We start from the raw sequence: 21,880 nt of genomic DNA on the forward strand, positions 1-21,880 counted from the left end.
CACACACACACACACACACACACACAGATATATGTACAGATACACATACTGGGCCAGTCTGTTCTGTCAGACAGGCCAATTTGAAAACACACACTGCCAATTAACTGAGAGGCAGCATAGCTCCAGTGTGGACATTGTTGCAGTGCAGCAAACATAGATAATGTGGATGTGTGTGTTTTGTGTGTTTATCTGTGTTCTATTCTGAGCAAATTGCTTGTTTTAAGACCAGGAGGAACAAAGAAAGTGGATGATTCGTCTCTGCTCCCTTTTCAAAAGTCTACAGCTATTTCTCTTGGTTTAATTAATTAATTTATTTAGTTTAGAGAGCGAACAACTGTAGCCATTTTGCTGATGATTACTGACCAAAACACAATCTCCCGTAGGATAAATGCATGCTATTGTCCTTAAAAGAAGCGTTCAACAACAAACAAAGCACGCAGACAGAAGACAACACTGAACAAAAGCCACATGGCGATAGAAAACTGGCCCAGGGGATAAAAATAAAGAGCCACAAAGACGGCCGAGCAATTTGGATGCTGCAGCTGACAGGACGGAGGTTTGAGGTGTGATTCATGACCTGTTCATAGAAACCTAAATATTTGCTTTACTTGTTGTTCACTGGCATTTATTGCTCTCTTATTGTGTGATGCATTTAGCAGAACCTTTGTAGCCTCGTGCTAAGTGCCATCATGGGATGCCTACAGCCCACAGTAGTGTTGTACATATACTACAGTACCATTCAGTGCTTTTTACTGCAGAGGTGATCTTTGGACAATCTCGCTTTACTCTTTAAATGCCTGTACAAACCTGTGTCCCTCCAGGTTTTGCATAAGGCCACTTTATAGCTCCAGGAAGTCTGCCAGTGCTCAATAACTCCCACACTTACTTTCAGCAGGTCATCTTATTAAATATACTGTAAGGTAAAAGTACCACTGGGGATAATGTGGCTTGAGGTGAAAGCAAGGTGATATTCAAAGAGAGCAAATGTCCCCGAGATGTGGCTTTTTCTCATGATGGACATTCTTACTTGTAAAACACAGATGTAAGCAACAGCACATATAATAGATGGAGTCTGTTAAATTGCTCCATGTGGTGCCAAGGCCTGGGCTCTATTACCCAACAGTGTCTTAATGCTTACACTCTCTTTAGTAGACTTACAATGGGGCTAAAATGATCTTGGTGTTAAAATACTTTTGGGAAGCAGGGCATTGCTTTGTGCTCGCTACTGCAACACCTAAATAAGAGACATTATTAATGTCGCCTGCATTGTTCCTGATACAAGCCAGGAACAACGCAGTTCAAAACTTGAACTCTACAGATTAAAGGCTACTCTTCCACCATGATGCGATGACCCTGTTTGTACCTTGTGAGCCTTCAAAGCCATACACTGTATATAAAAGATGGATGTAGTGACTGTGCCCCAAGCCATCCAGCTGTTTTTAAATGAAGCATGACAAGTGAAAGGTAAGAGGATATGTAGTAGCAACAATCACAAGGTAGCCCTGCAATAAAATATTACATGCTTTATCATCTGTTTTTTTTCTAAATGGAACCATATTTACCAAAATAAACATCATGCTGTATTGACGGACACTTGAAACAAGCAACTGAGACCATAAACTCAATCGAAAAATGTATACTGAGGTAAGAAATCAAGTGAGAAGTATGGTCATTTTCTCATAGACTTCTATACAATTGGGCTTCTTTCGGCAACTAGAGGTGTCGCCCTTTGCTGGCAGTTTATGTTCAAACCTAAAGAATGGTGAATGTTGCTGTTGGGCTTTTTTTTTTTAATTCCCAGACTACAGATAATAACAATGCATTTTAACATCCAGTGCAAATGTTCTTAAATTGTTGCTCTCTACAGCAGCTGCACATAACAACATGCTGCAGTAAAACTGAGGAAACACTGTGCTTTTAGAAAAAGTGTATGGTAAAGATATGCAAGGATTAAATTAGGGGAAAAAACGTCTTCAAGGTTACTGATGGACTCTGGGTAAATTTGTTTAAAAAAAGGAAAATTACAGGTCTGTCTCCTCTATGAAAGTAGAAAATGCTGCACACTCCAACCTTCACATCTTGACATTCCGCTTTGCTCTATAAAGCACAAAGGATTTTATGAAGGACAAACTACTTCCTGTATTAAGTCTAACATTTGCCATCGTGTACTCTGAGTCACAAGGTGTCAAATTGTCCAATATGAAGCTAATTCTAAGGTTTTTGGTCTGGATTCTTTAAAATGAGATAAAGTGATGCACTTTATGATGGTGCCTGCTGCTACAACAGTGGTACTCTGTGCTAAAGATTCATTACAGGATTCAGCCAGACTAGCAGTTCTGTGACACTGTTCTCAGGCACTTGGTGTTTTAACCTAAATGTTAACATTAGCATGCTAAGATGCTCACAGTGACAGAACTGACGCAAAGCAGTTATAATGTTTATAATGTTCATTGTGATTGATTTAGTGTTTCCATTTGCTAATGAGCCTTTAAGACAAAGTACAGCTTAGGTGATATAATTTTAGCTGATTTTGCATAGATAGACCTAGCTCCACAGCACTGTGCCAGAGATGGAGAATAGTCTAACTGCACCTCAGTATTATTTTGCCATAGGAGGGGAAAAGCTCTGGCTTGTTTGTATTTCTTTAAACCAATCACCATCGTCAGAAGATCCAGGATGCAGCGATGGTGCCTCCGCAAAAGCATCTGACTTTTACTGACTTTTTTCGCTAACTCACTGTAGGACCTGCCATACTGCACGATGCAAATCTTTGGCAAAACTTGCCATTTTCAGTGTGTAGGTTGTTGCTTGAAGGCTTTTGCTTTTTCCCTAGTGAGGAGGATTCTGAAAAAATATAACAAGAGGAAATGACTTAAACCTAAAGTTGAGTCAGACTAGATGAAACTAAAAGTACTGTACAAACAGCAATATTGACTTGCTGATGGCAAAAAAAAGTCATCCAGTATTTATTGGCACACATCACTCAAAACTATAAAAAAAAAAAAACTTTTTTGTGGCACTAGAGGAAAATTGGAAAGATTCATCTTCTGGGTATCATGAAAGCCACTACACAATTTCAAAACAACTCAGCCAAGGTAAGTAGTAGAGATATTTCAGTCTGAGGCAAAATGTTGGACCAACTGACCCATCAACAAATAGAATTGTCAATGTTTGAGTTGTCTAGTCATGCTAAATGTAATTATTTTTTATTGAATTACACACCATTTGCCAAATATATTCACAACCCTGCCTGGCTATGCATCTACATGGATATCTACACTGTTTGGCAAGAAGTGCTGGAGGCGTCAGCGAGGAATACCACAGCTCTTCATTACTACCTCATGACACTCAGTCCAGTGCATTAATGGACACTCATTAAGCTCTCAATAGCTGCAGCGATACTATGTGCTGTAAATTAAAAGATACATACACGATAAACTGAAATATAAATGCGGAGTGGCTATTTCCCTGACTGTCTGAATGGTGTTGGCAGTTCTTAAGAGCTGATGAGTGTTGACTGAGGAGTTCTCTCGCTGAGCTGATGTGTCCTTGCAGCATTGGTTAAAACAGTCTGAAGTGTCGTATCAACAAAGAAAGGTGATGGCTGGGGGAAAAAATGGAAAGGTTTTCACCTTTACACTCTGAGTAAATGAACTTTTATCTTTTCCAGCAAGGCAAGGCCATTAAACGGTATTGGAATACATATTGCAAAGTAATTGCGCAATACATGTGTAAATGATTATTTTGACACTTTTTTGACACGTTTCTGTACAGTAATAATACGGTAGTAATACAAGAAGTTTGAATGAGATCTGACAGTGACATTAGCTCAGGGCTGCTGCCGCCCAGGCAGTGAAAAGTTAAACACTACACTGCAACATCAGAAAAAAAATATCCCTGGGCTAACTCAGCCTGGGGGCAACCATGCAAGTATGTAGGTGTCATGTGCTACCAGCAATAAATTTGAAGTTGATGGGAAATAACAGGCAAAAGTGCAACAAACAGCATCCATCCAAGTAAAACCAGTGTGGGCTACAATGCAGTTCTAAATTAATGTTTTAACATCACTTCGTCCCTGTTCTGGTTATTTTGCTCATTGTTGCTTCTGCAGATGTGTACATCAACAACAACCGAATGACCTCATAATTACCTAACAACCTAACCTTTGTTTATCTCAGGTCAAATGAGGGTCTGAAAAGAGAAGAGAGCTGAAGAAATCAGCTAAACCCAGAAGTACACTGGGAGAGATGTTATCCTCATGCATATATGCATATAGGTTCTCAGTCTGGATTTGACCCAGTCAGCATGGTATCTATCTAAAACACTGCAGGAGGAACTCCAGAACAATCAATAGCTCTTAATAATATTCAGATTATGACAGACTTTTGGAAAGACCCTCAAGTTAGTTTGTAACTGAAGATCCTGAATCAGTCTGTCCAGCCAACCAAAGCACTCCACATGAAGTATATAATGGATGATGATGATGATGGACAATTGTCAGAAAGCTTCATATTCAGACTACAGACTCACGCTTGTGGTTGTTCTTGCGCTGGAAGGGTAGCGTGTGTCGCTCTGAGTCTTCTTCACCCTCCTCATCTGCCAGGTGTGTGTGAGTGTAATGGTAGCTCAGCCCTGGACGGTTCTTATAGCGCTTTCCACAGACTGGAACACACACATGCAGTGTTTGGCATTAGTTTAATGCATATATGTGTCAATTAAGAGTAAAACCATAAGACGGTCAATATATAATGGAGGGACTTTTGAAATTGATGAGATATATCTGGCATACATTTTTCTTAAAAGTAAAAAAATATGTATTTTTTAAGTTCATTATGATCATGTCTTCACAAATTCCATAATTATTTATTATGGAAACAATCACTTGTTAATAAAAAATGACTGGATATCGCTAAAATGTCAACTAAAAAACCGTCCCAATTTAATAACAACCACCTTCTAATTAGCTAAATAATAATAAAATTAGCTTATTCAAAAATTGTTTTGATTGTGTTCTTTTTTTAAGTTGAGATAATCATGACTGATATTTATTTTCTGGCAATAAATCAAATTTTAAATGGAAAATAACAAATTGTATCTGTGTCTGAGAAATCATTTTCAACTTAGTTACCCATGACAAAAACACCTCTCAAAGAAGTGTGTTAATTCCAGATCACATGACCTCCTCCACATGATGTCACTTCCTCCTGAAGAAAAGACTGGCCAGACTCCAAGGCTTTCTTAGTTATTTAATATAAAGTAGTGGGTGAGTCTTTATAAAGAACTTTCAATTTAAATTTTACTCAATTTTATATATAATATGTAGAAGAATCTTTCTCTGATAATGCCATGTGGTGTTTGGTTATAGGCGGCCATGTTGATTTTAGACCTCAAAACAGCAAAAATGTCAACTATGATACAAAAAATCCCACAATTATATATTGACTCAAGAAGAAACTGGAAAAAAACCAAAACATGTGGCGCTCACTGTCACAGACGTAAGGCTTGTCTCTGTCTTCGATGGCAGGCAGCTCTTGTCTCTTTCTCATGCCCCCGACACCATAGGCCTACAGAAAACACACACACACACACACACACACACCCACACACACATACTTGTAAGTACTGAGATGGCCTCGTGCAAAAGTACACATGTAAACACATAAAAAGTCTGAACTTCCACACTTGTAACATAAGTCTTGTATGCACACACACATACATAATATAAAGAGCAAAACAACGCAGCCCTCACTTGGCTGTTTGAGTGTCTACACACACACACACACACACACACACACACATGCACGTTTGCATTCTAATCATCTGCTCTCAGTGTAAAGCTCCACTTCCAGCAGGAGGGGGCTGATGACACCTAGCAGGGGAGCAACAGTTCCAATTAGCAACCCTGGTGTCTGTGTGCAAGTGTGTGTATGTGTGTGACTGAGTCTGTGTGTGTGTGTGTGTGCGTACTGTATGTGTGCATGATAATTATCAGAATATGTTGTTAACAGTTGATTATCTTCCCATAGGATGCTCAAAAACAGTGGGGAAAAAAGACCTGTCTGATCTAATCAAAGTCATACAAAAAGAGGTCATCGCTGCAGGATTTAGATCTTTGGATCCGTTTGCATTTGTTTGTAATAACTGTTGGTTTGTCAGATGACATCTCATTACAGAGTGCGGTATGCAGAGAGAGTACAAAATTATTCCTGACTTATTATATTTCATACTGTGCGAAATATGGCAGTCAATACTATCCTATTCTCAGGTGTCGCCTTATTAGAACAATTTATGTCTTCATGTGTCTGACAGACAGAAGACTGAAGACCACAAACGTTAGACTCTGAGGTAATTTGTGACTTTGCTTGTTGACAGCCAAACAAATTCTCTCTTGACTTGTTAATTAAGTATCAAATGACCAGGGGAAAAACAGAACTTGTTGTCTCACCCGTGCTTTGGTACGGTTCTTGCGCTTCGGGATGTCTTCCTCCATCTCGTCCACCTCCAGCTCATGAGGGAAATCCCCGACAAGCAACTTCTGTTGGTGGGATATACAGAGAGACAGATGGAATGTCAGACAGGTTAGTGGGTTTACTTTTTCCCTTTCTTTTCCTTTTATTGCCATCAGCCATCTAACTTTCTTTCACCCTGTTCTGTATGAACCCATAGCTTGTCATGAAATTGCACCTCCTCCTCCTCCTAGTTTTGCGGTTGTTTGCATGATCACAGCACAGAAAACCCTCAGAGTTGAACCACAGCCACCAGATAAATGTGTCACCATTTCACTGCAATAAAATACGATAGAATTTCCTCAGTTAAATAGGTGCACCATGCAATTTAGCACTGCAGTTGTATTAAGTTGGGAGGTACATAAAAATAATTAATCAAAACCAAGCAGCAGACACATTTCTATTCAGATTTATCAGGTCGAGGTCTAAAACAACGGAGCTACAATTTCCATATTCAACTTGATAGGTTGTTTTACAGTGCTTATATAAAGTAATCACCCTCCTTGGATATCCATCCATCCATTATCTATACACCACTTAATCCTCAATAGGGTCACGGGGGGTGGAGTCTATCCCAGCTGACTTAGAGTGAAGGCAGGGGACACCCTGGACAGGTCACCAGTCTATCACAGAACTACATGTAGAGACAAACAATCACACTCACATTCACACCTACAGGCAATTTAGGATAATCAATTAACCTCAGCATATTTTTGGACTGTGGGAGGAAGCCGGAGTACCCGGACAGAACCCACGCATGCACAGGGAGAACATGCAAACTCCATGCAGAAAGATCCCGGGAAAGCCGGGACGTGAACCAGGGACCTTCTTGCTGCAAGGTGAAAGTGCTAACCACTACGCCACTGTGCAGCCCCTCCTTGGATAGTTTCCCCCTGTATTGCTTTTCAACATTGAATAAATTTATTTGATACTTCATGTCAAAATGAAATCAGAATTTTGCAAACTAATGTCAATTAACCAAAGATGTAAAATGTAAGTGATTGGTTAAACATTCACCCCGATTGGTCGTCCTCAAGAACTGAAAAACTGCAAGAAAGAGACGAGTGACGGAGACCACCAAGACACGTATGACTCCTCTGAAGGAGTTAGAGGCTGCAGCAGCTGAGATGGGAGAGACTGTGTATCCTAACAAATGTTGCCTTTTTCACCAGAAGGCATGTGGGAGACTCCTAAGTCAACTCTTTGGTCTGATAAAACCAAAATTGATCTTTTTTACCATCAGACTAACCACGATGTTTAGCAGACATGAAACACTGCACATTATCAATACTCCACTGACACAGTTAAGCATGCTGGTGGCATTATCATCAGCCTTGGAAGGCTTAGGAAGATAGAGGGTAAGGTGAATGCAAAAAAGTGTAGGTAAATCCTGGAGGACAACCTGATGCAGTTTGCAAGAGAACTGTGACTTGGGAGGAGATTTCCAGTGAGAAAATGACCTGAAACATACAGCAAAAGCTGCACAGCAATGGTTTAAAGACAACAAGGTGAATGTTCCAGAGTCAAAGCCCAGATCTCCATTCAGTTGAGAATTTGTAGCTGGATTTGAAAAGGGTCGTTCACCCACAATCCCTTTGCAAACTTACAGAGCTTGACTAGTTTTGTTCAAAAGAATGGAGTAAACTTACAGTGTCCAGATGGACAAGGGAGACCAAAACACACAGACTCAGTGCTGTAGTTGTGGCCAAAGGTGCACCTACTAAATACTAACCTAAGCGGGGTAAATACTCATGCAATCACTTATTTTACTTTTTTTAAATATATTAAATTAATTGATCTTACCTTGTATAAATCTATTTTCACTTGACAAAAAAAAATATGGCCATGATTCAGTGTTTAAAAGCAACTGAAGCAGATAACTTCCAAGGGGAGTAAAAACTTTTAATAGGCACTGTATCCCCTGCATCCCAAATATCTGCTTCTTTCATACCGCTCACATTCAGAGTGTAATGCAGTCTTTCCATTACAAACTTTTCACAGGCTCCTCAGAATGAATAAACTTAAACTTCACGTGTAAAATCAGAATGACCCTTTAACACATAAGGCTTTTAGCTTAGCAGAACATCATCTTCATGTAAAACACATTCATGTGATTGTGGCTTGGTTATCTGAGATTTTAAGTGCTAAGAAAGGAAAAAAAATGTGGACATGGGGTTATGATAAGACACAGTGTATTGCCTGCCTAGGAGAGCTGGAGTCAGGGGAAGACTTGAATTAGAGGCCCTAAACACTCCGCAAGCTCTCAAAGGGCCACTGTGAGCACCATTCACTCAACCACTGATTGATTAGCTGTCCATTTGAGTTCAAGAGCAACGGCCTCTAGCTGGTGAAATACTCCACAGACAGATGGGCATAAAGTTCTCAGCACAGAAGTTACATTTTCCTTTAATGAAAACAAAAAAGATGAAAATAAATTTTTTAAAAAATCGCATAATTGGTGTAAAACACATGAGCGTAATCCCTGGAAAACAGCAAGCTGCCGCGCAATCACACACAATCGGAAGCACATGCACACACTCGGTGCCAGGAGGGAGCTGTCAGAGCTGCGGGAGCCTGTGTCACCGCCAAAACACACACTCGGAGAGAGACAAAGGCAGAGACAGACAAAGAAACACAAACACAGAGGGTAATACAGACAGATAAAAAAGAGATAGACAGCCTGCCACGAGAAGAAAATAACAAGACACAGAGAACAACAAAGAGAAGAAGAGATAAAAATGAAAGGGAAGAAAGAGGAACCGGAATCTCACCTGACATTCGCTCATTGGCTCTTCTTCCTTGGTTTCTACCTTCTTGTCCAGGGTTTCCCCAGCAAGCAGCGACTCCAGCACAGGACCGTCTGGGATGCCCCCCTCCTTCTTTAGAGAAGCCTCGTAGTCTGGAGAATGAGACAATTACAATCAGAAAACAGCAGAGACCTCACATTCGTGCTGACATGTACAGCTGAGCTGGCAGTGCCCGGAGGAAACTAGATTTGGCAGTTTTTGAAGCCACAAGGACTTCAGCTTCTGCACCGTCCAGAGGCTGAAATGATCACATGACTGTGTATCACCTGGGAGAAAGTTTGACTTTTTCTTCGTGGGAACTTGACAATGTTTTCATGTGAATCATTTGCTGTAGAATGTAAGTAAGTTGTGGCTTTTAAACAGTGAAACTCAGCTAGTAACATTTCATCAGATAATAATAAAAGCACCAAGGTCTGTAGCTATTTGAGTGATTTCAGCAAGTTATTAGAAAATTTGAAAATATCCCAAAAAAAAAAGATAGTTGCTATCGCAGGCTGAATTTTGAGGTCATGGTTATAAAAACTCTTTTAAATCTTCAGTGAAAACAGTCTCACACCAAAATGTGTAACAGCTACGCTAGTCTGTGAGCTTCACAATGAAGACTACAAAATTGTAAGATGAATATGGTTTTTAGCCCATTCTTTTTTAATGACCTGCATTCCAGGTTTTTTTTTTTCCGTTTTGTATGTAAAAACAGCAACATATTACACATTAGGAGGTCTGATGGGTGATGGTTGACCAAATACAGAACTTTCACTCAGGAGACTGGAGTTTGAGCTCCCTTAATTTAATTGCGTTTTGTCATTTTCTGTCACATTTTCTTGCATTGCTTCATTCTACAAAACAAAGCATTTAGAAAAAAATGTAAATGCTGCATTAAAATTATTCTCTTTTCTGACTTTTACAAAATCTTATTTTTATTGTTGTGGTTAGAAAAGGGTTATATTTTGCCATTTGTGCACAAAAATTTTTGTGTGCTTCAACCACTGAGTTAATTCACACCCAAGTCAGATGTGGCTCCTTTGACTAGTGATGATAGAAGACCACATTAAAATGCAGCTTTATTCAAATGACACGACGCAACAGATGACAAGAAAAAAAAAGAGAACTTTGCTGGCTTGCTGGCTGCTGCCATTCCAGGTAGGGGAAGCAGAGCCATACATGTCCACAACTTCACCTTTTGTTGTCTAAGACATAGTTTCAGACAGTATGGAACAACACACAGTCTGTCACATGGTGCTCTAGATAGTCATGTCCGACAACGTACTGCTGTCTCCTAAAATGTCCACCAAACCCTTCAGGAAGAGTGGGACCAAATTTTTCATGCTAGAATCGACAACTTTGCTACCTATGCACCACAGATACGTGACTGGTTACTGAGTTGTGGTTTCTGGTGACTTCACTCTCCATTAGACCATTATCATTTCCAGTAAAGTTGTACTTGGTTGTTTTCTGACTCCATTCTCTTGTAGAGATGCTGTGTGTTAGAACTCATTCTCCTATGTTAAAAAAGAACAGATAGAATTTCATGAAATATTACATGTTGTGTTTATAATTTTGTTACTTGGTTAACTTTAAGCACTTAAGCTACTTGGTTAGGTTCAGGAAAATATAATAGTTTGGGTTACAAAATAACCCATGCTGTAAACACGAACCACAAAGCTCTGGTTGTTCTAATGGTTGACAGGATGATGAGTCCCATCACAACAACAGGCCTTAAAAAAATCATCTAAGTGTATTGCAGTGTTTTTTATTGAAACTAATGCGTCTTGCACTGTGGACTAACAGCTATTACGCATTTTGGTATGAGTTGGAATAAGCTTACAAAGAACACACAGCATCTGTGCTCCTGTCAGCCTTAAAGCAACTGAGGAGGAAATAAAAAAACCAAACCAGCCAGTTATAGGGTTCCAGTAAACACCCAGAATTAATTTACAACTTTTAATATGCATCTTAGAGATAAACACATTCCTGTCAATAGCAAAAGCTCCTAAAATGTTCCATCCTCCAATTCTATAATTTCATTTAGCAGACGCTTTTATCCAAAGCGACGTACATCTGAGTGTAGATACAAAGTAGATCCTATTTCCTACCAATCTTGAACTCGATTGGTACAAGCCGCGGGTCCTCCAGGATGTTTAGCCGTCTCTTCTTGCGCCAGCAGCGAGCGGGATATGTGTACAACTGACCTGGAGCATGACCTGAAACACAGAGGAATCCACTGCTTGGATGTAGGACAAACTACCATGACTGATAGATTAATAAGTGCAAGAACCAAAGTGGATGCTGAGATGATCATAACAAAACAAACTCTGATGTTCTAAAATAAATACTTATTAACTCATTTTAAAAGTTGTACTAACATATCTTAGTTGACTGTGTAACATTTGCCTGTAAGTTTTTCCAGTGTCTAGCTATTTCAGTTTATCCTGAGGTGGCTCATTTACACTACCATGCAAAAGTTTGGGGTCACCCAAGCAAATTTCATATTTTTCTACGAAAACTCACACTTTTATTCATGTGCTAACATAATTGCACAAGGATTTCTAATCATCAATTAGCCTTTCAACACCATTAGCTAACACAATGTAGCATTAGAACACAGGAGTGATGGCTGCTGGAAATGTTCCTCTGTACCTCTATGGAGATATTCCATTAAAAATCAGCTGTTTCCAGCTAGAATAGTCATTTACCACATTAACAATGTCTAGACTGGATTTATGATTCATTTAACATTATGTTCATTGAAAAAAGGTGCTTTTCTTTCAAAAATAAGGACATTTCTAAGTGACCCCAAACTTTTGAATGGTAGTGTAAACATCAACCAGATGTTAAGGCATACGTCAAAGTGCAGGTGGAAGAAAAGTCCCAATTCATTCCCTGTGGACAAAATGTTTTATTGTATTATTTTAGTCTGCCTCTGGTTCAGTTAGTTATGTATGGATGTGGTGTTGATGGTTGTACTGTGCATGCTTCCCAGTCAAGAACGTAATGACTGATATGCTTTAATTTCTTGGTTTTGGAAAATTTGGCTATTTTGTTTCTGTTAAAAATACACACACACAAATAAAACGCCACTAAAATTAAACAAATAACTAAATTTCAAAACAAATAAAATAAAAAATCTATAATATAAAATGCGTAATAAAAAATTAAATGCAACCTTTCGCTGAGGTCCGTGTAAATCAAGTTTAAACTAAAAGTCACTAATAAACAAAACAAAAATAAATAAATCTGGTGGCAGACACCAGGCACAGCCTACAAACTAACATTGTTAATACACCAAACAAGTACACACACACACATACAGGCACATTCTCCCTGGAATAGCTGGTGCCAGCGGCGTATCATTGCCTACAGGGGTGTCTGGTTCACTGCCAAAATACACCGATGTTACAGGGAAAGAAAAAGCAATGAGGAAACACCCTTTAGGGAAAGTTAAAAAAAAAAAAAGTTGAGGTGTGAAAGGTAGGAGGGCTGAAAAGGAGGAGGCGGAAATGAGGGAGGAAGGAAAGAGAGACAGAAAGAAGCAGAGCAGAGGATGGAGGGAAGCCGTGAGACAAATGACTGGGGAGAAAAATTTGTGTAGCACAACAGCTGGCAAACACACACACACCAATGGAAAAAAAAAACCACACACACACACACTAAAGAGCGCTTCTCAAAAGCTACAGCCGACCATTGTAGTGTGCACAGGTTACCACAGACACACACCTGGTCCACGGTGGTTCTTCTCCATCCAGATGTAGCAGTTGCTCTGGGCCACGCCGGTCTGGGAGTCGAGGAAGGGGAGACGCATGGAGCGCTCTGCACACAGACGGGCATTGTAGCTGCGACAGTGTTCAATGGCCTCCTTATAAAACTCCTCACCAAGACTGAGACGGCACAAAGAAAGGGAGGAAGAACGGGGAGGGAGGAGGGTCAGAGGTGAAGGACAGGGAGGGTCCAACATCAGCAGGGAAACCAGATGATGATGCGTGTGTCAGTGAAAAAGAGGAAGGCCATTAAGCGGACTTTCATGGACAGGTGTAGGGCAAGTTTTTGTATGAGTCTGTGTGTGTGTGTGTGTGTGTGTGTGTGTGTGTGTGTGTGTGTGTGTGTGTGTGTGTGTGTGCAGCGTGAAACATGAATGCATGTGTGTAAGTCAAAAGGGGCAGCGGGTGCAGTCCTTGGCTGTTACAGTGTGTGTGTGTGTGTGTGTGTGTGTGTGTGTGTGTGTGTGTTGCAGGTGAGCGGTGGAGATGCACAGTCCTATTAACCTGGGTCACAGCAGAAGACCCGGCAACTACACACTACTACAACCACACACGCACAGACACACACAGACACACACATGCACATGCTGTACAGTAAAACAGCCTCGAACGCATTTTTTCCCTCCAGAACAATGTATGCACTGTATTTTCTCACCTCTACAAGTGTGAGTTTGATTAACATTCAGTGTAATATTCTTCTCTTTGTCCCTCCCTCCCTCCCTCCCTCCCTCCCTTCCATCTCTCATCCCCCCCTTACCTGTTCTTGATGACTGCACCTCCAGATTGCCTGTAGGGAGAAGAAGAAGAAGAAAAAACCAATAGATGTGTGGTGAGTCACTCCTCCACCCCACCCTGTTTTCTCCACCGTTCGTTTGGCTTCTCATTCTTTTCCTACACGTTTCCGTCACTCTCTCCGCCACTTTTTTTTTCTGAATTACGTCTCTTTCCTCATTTTTTTTTTTAGATTTGCATGTTTAACTTTCACACTCTGCCCGCTCTCTCACCATACTTCTCTGTTCTTTTTTTTCCTTTCAAATTTTCATCCTTCTTTGCACTTCTCGCTGTCTTCTTTTTGTCTCTCTCCTGTTAATCACTCCTCTCTAGTGTCTTCCTGCTGAGTGCAGACATCAAGGTCACTCTGCTATACAGACGGTGGATACAGGACACACAAAACTACACAGCCACACATACACACATAGGGATACGGTGCAGGGCCAGCAGCAAACGGACTAAAACAGTGCGGCGTAGTCACTGGTAATGATTTGTTGGATTTTCTTCGGCGCAGCCGCTAAAAGACGAAACCGATGCACTGATTTATTAATTCTGAAAGACATTTAGATTTCTAGACTTCTGGAAAATCTGCTTGCAGTTGCACAATTTGTTTCTGAATTATAGTAGTATTTGTTACAAGATTACACCAATGGTGGGGCATTGCCATACTTAGGTTTTAAAAATATGTGCAGCAGAGCCAGAGATGTATTCTTTTTATTGCTCATGTAATTCTGTTTTGTGAAAACCCAACTCCTACATTATTATCCATAGCGCAGCTTGACCTTCAGCAGTTTGGTTCAGAGATGCAGTGTGTTATACTAGTAATGGTTGATGCAGCCTTGAGCTTCTAGCCTCCAGGAGAAATGAGAGCATTCCACAAAACTCTGCTAATCTCACCCCTGTCCAACTCAACACCCACAGATTTTAGTTTCTTTATTTTCAGACTTTTAGTATTGAGACCCATCTGACACAGACTCAAGTGACATTGCTTGAGACCCGTGGGGTAGAAAACGCTTCATACAACTTTTTTTTTACCTATTGTTAAATCACAAGTTTAAATACTTTGCCGTATTTGAATTAACCACAGTGAAACATGGCTATTCTGAAGCTACCAATCTTTAAAAATGAGTCATCCATACAAACTTTCACAATCCAGTTTTTCTTGTTTTTAGCAATAGCTACTCAGAAGAGGCATGTTTTTAACTGCATAATAAACCCCATTTGGTGCACAAGTGAGTATGCAGTGGCAGGACGGTTAATGAATGTCATTAATGTGGTTAATGTCATCGAGTGGAGGTCAGGTATGGAGGAATATACTATGTCAAAGCTTCACATCACAGACGATGCTCGTTGTTGTTGTAACTGACTTCACACACTGTCTAACTCTAAGAAACATATTTTTTAGACGTTCCACCTGCAAGGACTGTACTTCCTTGCAGATGCACACAGATGTGCAGAGCAGTGTAGTTCCAGCTATTAGGTCCGTGCTGTACTTTACACATTCGGTAGCATTCATGAGAGTCCATGTGAACCTCTTTGCACACTTTTAGCAGCTCAAAATTTGCAGTCATGCGACGAGAGTAATTGTGTGCATCCCCGAGAGTAGTGTGTATGTGCAGAATACGTAGATAAAACTCGGGTCAGCTTATGTATATGTAAGAGAGCAGACAAGAGAAGCAGCATAATAACAACAACTATGCATCCACTGATGTCAGCTGTCTGTGTGCGCATGCACAAAGGAGCATCATCAAGGGTTTGTGTTACTTCTGTAGCTGGCAGACTCCTTACCATAAGTTGCGTCTTCGTAATCTGCAGAAACACACTACAGCCAAGAATGTGCACTATTGCTCTTGTAGCATAGTTGCACAGAAATTTTGGTGTGTCTGCAGATGAAGGGGTCTGTATGGACTCTTATGAACTTGTGAGAATGATGAAAGTTGCCTCTCATGTAGTTGCACACTTGGACAGTATAACACTGTTGGGTTGATTATATTCCACTGTGAACGCACACCACGATAATACTTTTCTAGTCTGCTGGAGTCCGATTGGAGGACTCTGGTCCACTGATGTGCAGTAGGTCATATCTACATGTGCTGTACATGCACACTATTGCCCTTGTACTGTAATCACCGGACGGACTGTCTGCGGGGTCCCTGCAAACTCTCGTAGACTTGGGCAGATGACTAAAGTTACATCACGCAACCCTTGGTATTTGTGGAAGTGGAAAACTATAATACTGACCTAACTCTGCACTGCATCTCCTGTCAACCTGTCAGACATATCTAAGAAATTGTATGTCCTCATCTTTGGCCTTTAAAACCCCTTTTCCCTTCAAACCACTGTGCCACTGAGGATCACCGTACGTGAAAGACTGGACTCTCTAACCTTATCTGTTGTTTGATGTGGTTAATAATATATCATGGTAATGATTGCTTTGAATACCTGATATGTGTATTACATTACATTTCATACATTTACATTTAGAATCCTATGTTCAACACTCTGAAGACAATGGAAATGCTAAGAGAGTAGAATCAACAACGAAGTGAGTTGAAGTGATGTCGGTCTGATTTATCTTATTCATTCAACAATTTGTAAATCAGATGAATAAATAGTTGGAACTTGTTTCTGGATCCTGTGTTTAAATGTGTTCTCCACACCAGATGTTCTGTGAGTTGCCATCACCACCTTCACTGTAGTTTTCTCACATATGCAGAAATACTCCTAACACCTGGAGGTAGACTGTGATGTATAAAGTTGGTGAAGTTTCATTTTATATGCACACCTGTTCTTTAGAAAGTTCTTATATTAAAGTAAGAAAAAACATTTGTGCATGTCCCAAATAACAACTTATAGAAGTGTTTACTGATGCTGTAGTTTGTGTCAAGATGACTACTTTACGGTTAAAGAACCTCTGTTAGAAAAATGCAGTGTTGGCTGTCTGTTAGAAATGTAAAATGAACAGCCTTCTCTAATGTTAAAGTTGATGTTTTATTAACCCATCCATCCACCTCGACCTGCTCTTTGTAACAGTGTCACCTACAGTAACTTCCTCCTTTGCTCCTGTCTGAAATACTGTAGCCACTAGAGGCCGTCATCACTACAGCATAAAAATGTGGTGATTTGGGGTGCTGCTGCTGTCTTTGTTCTTGGAAGGACAGTCTCTTATTCTGCAGTGAAGGACGCAAGTCAGGTGAAGTTAATCATTAGACCATTATTTTTACTAATAAAAGCTTGGAAGCGCTGTGTGCAGTACATGACTATTCAACAAGTATGTGCTACTATAGACCACTGAAAAGTAGCTTCTGCAAACATTCCTTTCACAAAGTGAGAAACTATGGCTGATTTGGCCTTGACATCTTAAATTGTTTACATTGTTTGAGTCATGAGGATTTGTGTTTTCAAACTAAGTATAGTTTGTTGGATGTGATTTGGAATGGGCTGGTGCCATTCAAACTACAGCGGCAGAACTTTCACTTGGACTATATTAGTGTTCAGAGATCAGTGCTACAACTTTGCTGTTGTTTTAACCATTTAAAGACAAACTACATCTTAAAGAATCTGGCAAATGTTTACAGGAAAATCTGTGTGGTCTTTCAAAAAATTGGGGCTCATCCAAAACATACCAAATTTGTAGACAGGCATCATCAGATAAATGTGAATTACTTTTGAACATCTTATTTCATTTCATTTCCAAGGGGTGTTTTCAAAGGGTGCAGACAAAAATGCCTCTGGATGACTTACAACCTATCCAACAGTACTGAATATGAAAATGTCTCAACAGCTCTCCTCCGTGTTGTCATCGCATCAAACCCAACTGTATATTGGATAAATGGTTGTGATTGGCCCAGTGCATGCAAGGCCAAGTGGAAATTTGTTTGAGCAGGAGGAGGGTCAGACACATTCTGTCGGAGCAAATGAAACATTAGCTCAGATTTGTCTGGCTCCCAGGTTATTCAAGCTCAGTTATGATGGTATGAAATTTGTAATTTGAAGCAGAAAAAGCAAACTTATGCTAATGATTTGAGGAAGCAATTCATCGGAAAGAGAATTAGCTTCTACAGGCGTAAAATGCCTCAAAAAATAACTTTCTTAAAAACAGATATAACACACATCACATGCTCAAGCTATCCTCGCTAAAATCTAATGATTTTCTCCTTAGCCCAAGGCCAAAATTTCTGCCAAATTTTCACCCAAATCTGTTAAATATTTTTTGAGATACCTACTAATTAACAGACAAAAGACAAACCAACTCACAGGCTTAAAAACTGGCAGAGTTAATTATTAAAGTCTGCCTCAACATCCCACTGCACCACACTATGGAGGCACAACCGGAGCACATGCTCATAATCAATGCAGAATAAAAGCGGCATTAGGTTTAAACAGATGGGACTTTTTCCACATGAAGACAGACAGGGGGGAGATCCTCTTGTGACAATGTCAACTACAATCAGCTGTCCTGGTCGGAAATAAGGCCAAATACAGCTCCGCCATCAGACCAAGTAGATGCTGGTGAGGTCTGACAGCTTGTGCATGGCATCTTCGAAACCTCCTAAACCAGTTCTGCAACCTCGCGGGCCGTCGCTGGACGTGTGACATTTAAAGGATGTGATCGGGGCGTCAATATGTGGGGCACGCTGCGCTCATGTCCGCTAACGTGTCGCTGGGAATGAGCTGCTTGCCTTCTGCTGAGGAGAATATGTTTCTTTACAGCTCAGCGCCTACAGTTGGCCACGCATGTGACCGTTGGAGTATTTTACGGCCGTGCTGGAGATGCGTCACCAGAACTTTTCCTCACCTCGTTTCACTCTGCTTTAGTGCCGTGCCAGTGAACCTCCCTGCAGTTTACAATAAACAGATGAAGAATGGAGCAGGATAAAGGCCCGTCCAAAATAAAAAAAAAAAATTAAAAAAAAAAATAGCAGATCAGATCCACACAGCCGGGCAGACACTGTTCACCCATTATGAGGCGCTGCGGATAAAAGCGACACCTAAATGCTTGAATTTTACATTGGACAGCAGAAGCCTGGCCAAAATGGAGAAATCCATTCCCTCAGAGACATACAGTACCTGCTGTTTGTGTATAAATAGTGATGAGGATGGAGAATAAACACTGACACACACTGAGAGGTACTCAAACAGTCACATACATTCAAAAGACACAGGCCCAGAAAGCCCTACACGCTGCTTTTTAAAATATTAAGAGGAACACGGTGAATAAAAGACTTCAAGGCTGCACCAGTGACCAGACTGAAATACCAGTGGGAGCGTGAGCGGAAAAAATAGAGAAAATATTCAATGCAGAACAGCTCCTCCCTCAGCACCCCTCTCACGTCAAGCCTGCTCCCCTCCATCCTGCTTGCCTTTAGAGGTGCTGGAATAAGTCGGTCTCCTCTCGATAATAAGTTGACAGCTGTAGAAAATGGCTTCTTTCAATTTGGGTGCTTCCAATCTCATTATATTGCGATAGGAGAGCTGCATGACTGTTTGCCCGTTTGGAGGCTCCTGCAGGAGAAGAGCTGAGGCACTCGAAGTGGAGGCTGAGAGGGAGATACCCAAAGAGGACGTTGGGAGACAACACTTGAAGGAAGAGAGAAGAGGGAATGAGATGGGCAGAGGAGAGAAATTGAGGCAGAAGATAGTGACAGTCAGGGAGGGAGAGGCGGGAATACAGAGAGACAGGGAGAGAAGTGGTGAGAAGAGGAAGGAATGAGAAGTTTGAAAGAGAAACGTGATGGACAATGGATGGAAAGAGAGCAGGGCGATGTGTGAGAAGCTCATTTTGGACATGGCTGACAGATAACACCAGCTCTGTCATCTAAGAGAGACCAGCAGACACGTTTCTCTGAACTATGAAACCCTTAATTCACCTACAAACAGCAGTGAGACTTCGTCAGACTTTCAACATCGATTTGGAAAATAATAATCGCAAGCTCTTAGATTTGATTCAGAAATCGCACTGAGTGGGTGGCAACAGCGGAAAGAGCGTGATCAGCAAACATTCCCTCAAATGCTGCCTTTCATTGTGCCGGCCAGCTTGCTAAGTCGAATAGTAAACCTGAACAGCAGAGAAATAAAGCTATTATCAGTTGGGCAAGGGACAGCCTGTGCTCCCTCGTGGATCTGCAGGTGCAACACAGATAGAGATTTAAAAAGCACTCATGACAGAGAGGATTGTTTGCTATATGAAGTTGGAGCCAAGAGATTGTTAGCTTAGTTTACCACATAGATGGAAGACAAAATACGGTATCAATATTTCTCTCAGCAAGAGGGCAAAAGAGAAACATTTACTTAAACTATTTCTTTAATATGGACACAAAAGAAGGGCTCAGCTACTAGACAGATGTTTATCACAGAGGATATTATATAGATAGAGAAACTCTCACAGCTGCACCACCCCGGCTTGTGGCCACTGTGGTCCTACCAGCCGAGCAGTTGCTGAAAACACAGACCACAGGAAGAAGCAGAGAGAAACCAAACTGCCTGTCATCAAACCACACAGCCGATGAAGGAAACCTGATTCTGCACCAGCACACAAACAAACAGCGGCTATTCGCCTCAATCAGCTTAAAGACTAATTTTACAATCCCGGTCATTTTCATTGACGACATTTTTCCGCATTTATTTCATTTCTGGTTCATTCCGGCAATATTTTACCTTAATGGGTACAAACAGACTCACAAGCGCAGAGAGAAATGCCAGCAGTTCTAGTAATGAACTAGCGTCGAGCCAACTCTCCAACAAACTGGAGCTGACTACCAAAAATGTCCAGGCAGACATGACAGAACTGACAATCGGGTAGACCTGCAATGTGCAAGGGCGCAAAAACACAAAGGACACCTGTGCACGGATGCATGTACACAGACACACACACACACACAAAGTGATGCGCTACCAAACACATGCATATGTACAAACAGTGTTTACACAATGTACAGCAGATATAGAACATGCATGTATACACATTAGTATGGCGCTGTAACCACACACAAACATACTAACTCAAGATCAGATGAGGAAAGAGAGTGAGAGTGCCTGCAGCATGCAGACTGTGTGTTTGTGTGTATATGTGTGTATGAATCCTAAGCCCACACTGAGCTGTCTGCCTCAGCCTGCACTAAGCAAACAGCAGGGAGGGAGAGGCCTCCACGAAAACACTGAAGAAACTGGTATCACTGGGAGCACACACACGCATACAAACAAACACACTTGCTCAGCTGACAGGCAATAGATATAGAGCTGTCCTAAAAAGCACAGCCACCCTACCAGGCCCACCCTGGGTAAGTCATTGTCTGAATCTCTGGGTGATCCCTCAAGTCCCATCCAGCAGAAGCAGTCCACTTCAGCACACACTGAGTCTCAGTCCAGAGTTGCATTCTAAAACACACACACACACACACACACACACACACACACACACACACACACTCTGCCGGCAGCACTGTCTGGTTATGGTGCAATTAACCACATCAATTAGCTGCTTCTCCAACCAATAGGGAAATAGAGGGCTCCCCCTAGAGGTGAGATCACATCATTGGAAAAGCCAAAGACAAATATGAGGGAATCATAAAAATTAGTCCACAATTACAAGAAACGTCCAAGTCGGCAAAGGATTTCATTTCAATGGGGGTTTCCAACTGGGTGAAATTAGGTAATTAAACTGGAAGGAAATGAAGTAGTTCACATGTAAATGGCTTTATGAGGGCTGAGGGCAGATTGTGTGTTGCACTTAAGATTTGTTACCAAATGCTGCCGAGACTGTGGCGGGCGGTTTTGTGTGTGTGTGTGTGAGCGTGTGTGTGTGTATGTGTGTGTGGGTGAGTGTGTGTGGGTGTGTGTGTGTGTGCTTGGGTTAGTTTTAAGCCTGTAAAAACACTTGTGCCTACATACTGAAGTCTGTACACCTGGTCCACACACCTGTCTCATCCACCATTGTCCATCTGTGCAGTTACTCAAACAGAGACGCACACACACATGCAGCTCTGTAGGCCAACGTGTATGTGTGTGTGTGTGTATGTGTGTGTGTGTGTGTGTGTGTGTG

The 21,880-nt window shown here is 41.1% G+C and overlaps 1 protein-coding gene across 2 annotated transcripts in view; it reads right to left on the reverse strand.

The window, feature by feature from the left end:
* dpf1 (double PHD fingers 1) overlaps nt 1-21,880 on the reverse strand; it is a 51,638-nt gene that overhangs the window by 24,001 nt on the left and 5,757 nt on the right. For both annotated transcript variants that reach the window (XR_004848109.2, XM_023279163.3), the window contains exons 2-8: nt 13,826-13,855; nt 13,028-13,188; nt 11,407-11,514; nt 9,278-9,405; nt 6,446-6,535; nt 5,486-5,564; nt 4,531-4,662 (exon numbers count right to left, since the gene is read on the reverse strand). Coding sequence is in view for 1 of the 2 variants with exons in the window: in XM_023279163.3 (XP_023134931.1) it covers nt 4,531-4,662; nt 5,486-5,564; nt 6,446-6,535; nt 9,278-9,405; nt 11,407-11,514; nt 13,028-13,188; nt 13,826-13,855 (728 nt within the window). In the remaining variant the exon portion in view is untranslated. The remainder of the gene's footprint in view (nt 1-4,530; nt 4,663-5,485; nt 5,565-6,445; nt 6,536-9,277; nt 9,406-11,406; nt 11,515-13,027; nt 13,189-13,825; nt 13,856-21,880) is intronic.

The sequence above is a fragment of the Amphiprion ocellaris genome, chromosome 7, assembly GCF_022539595.1.
Source record: "Amphiprion ocellaris isolate individual 3 ecotype Okinawa chromosome 7, ASM2253959v1, whole genome shotgun sequence".
Classification (NCBI taxonomy): domain Eukaryota; kingdom Metazoa; phylum Chordata; class Actinopteri; family Pomacentridae; genus Amphiprion; species Amphiprion ocellaris.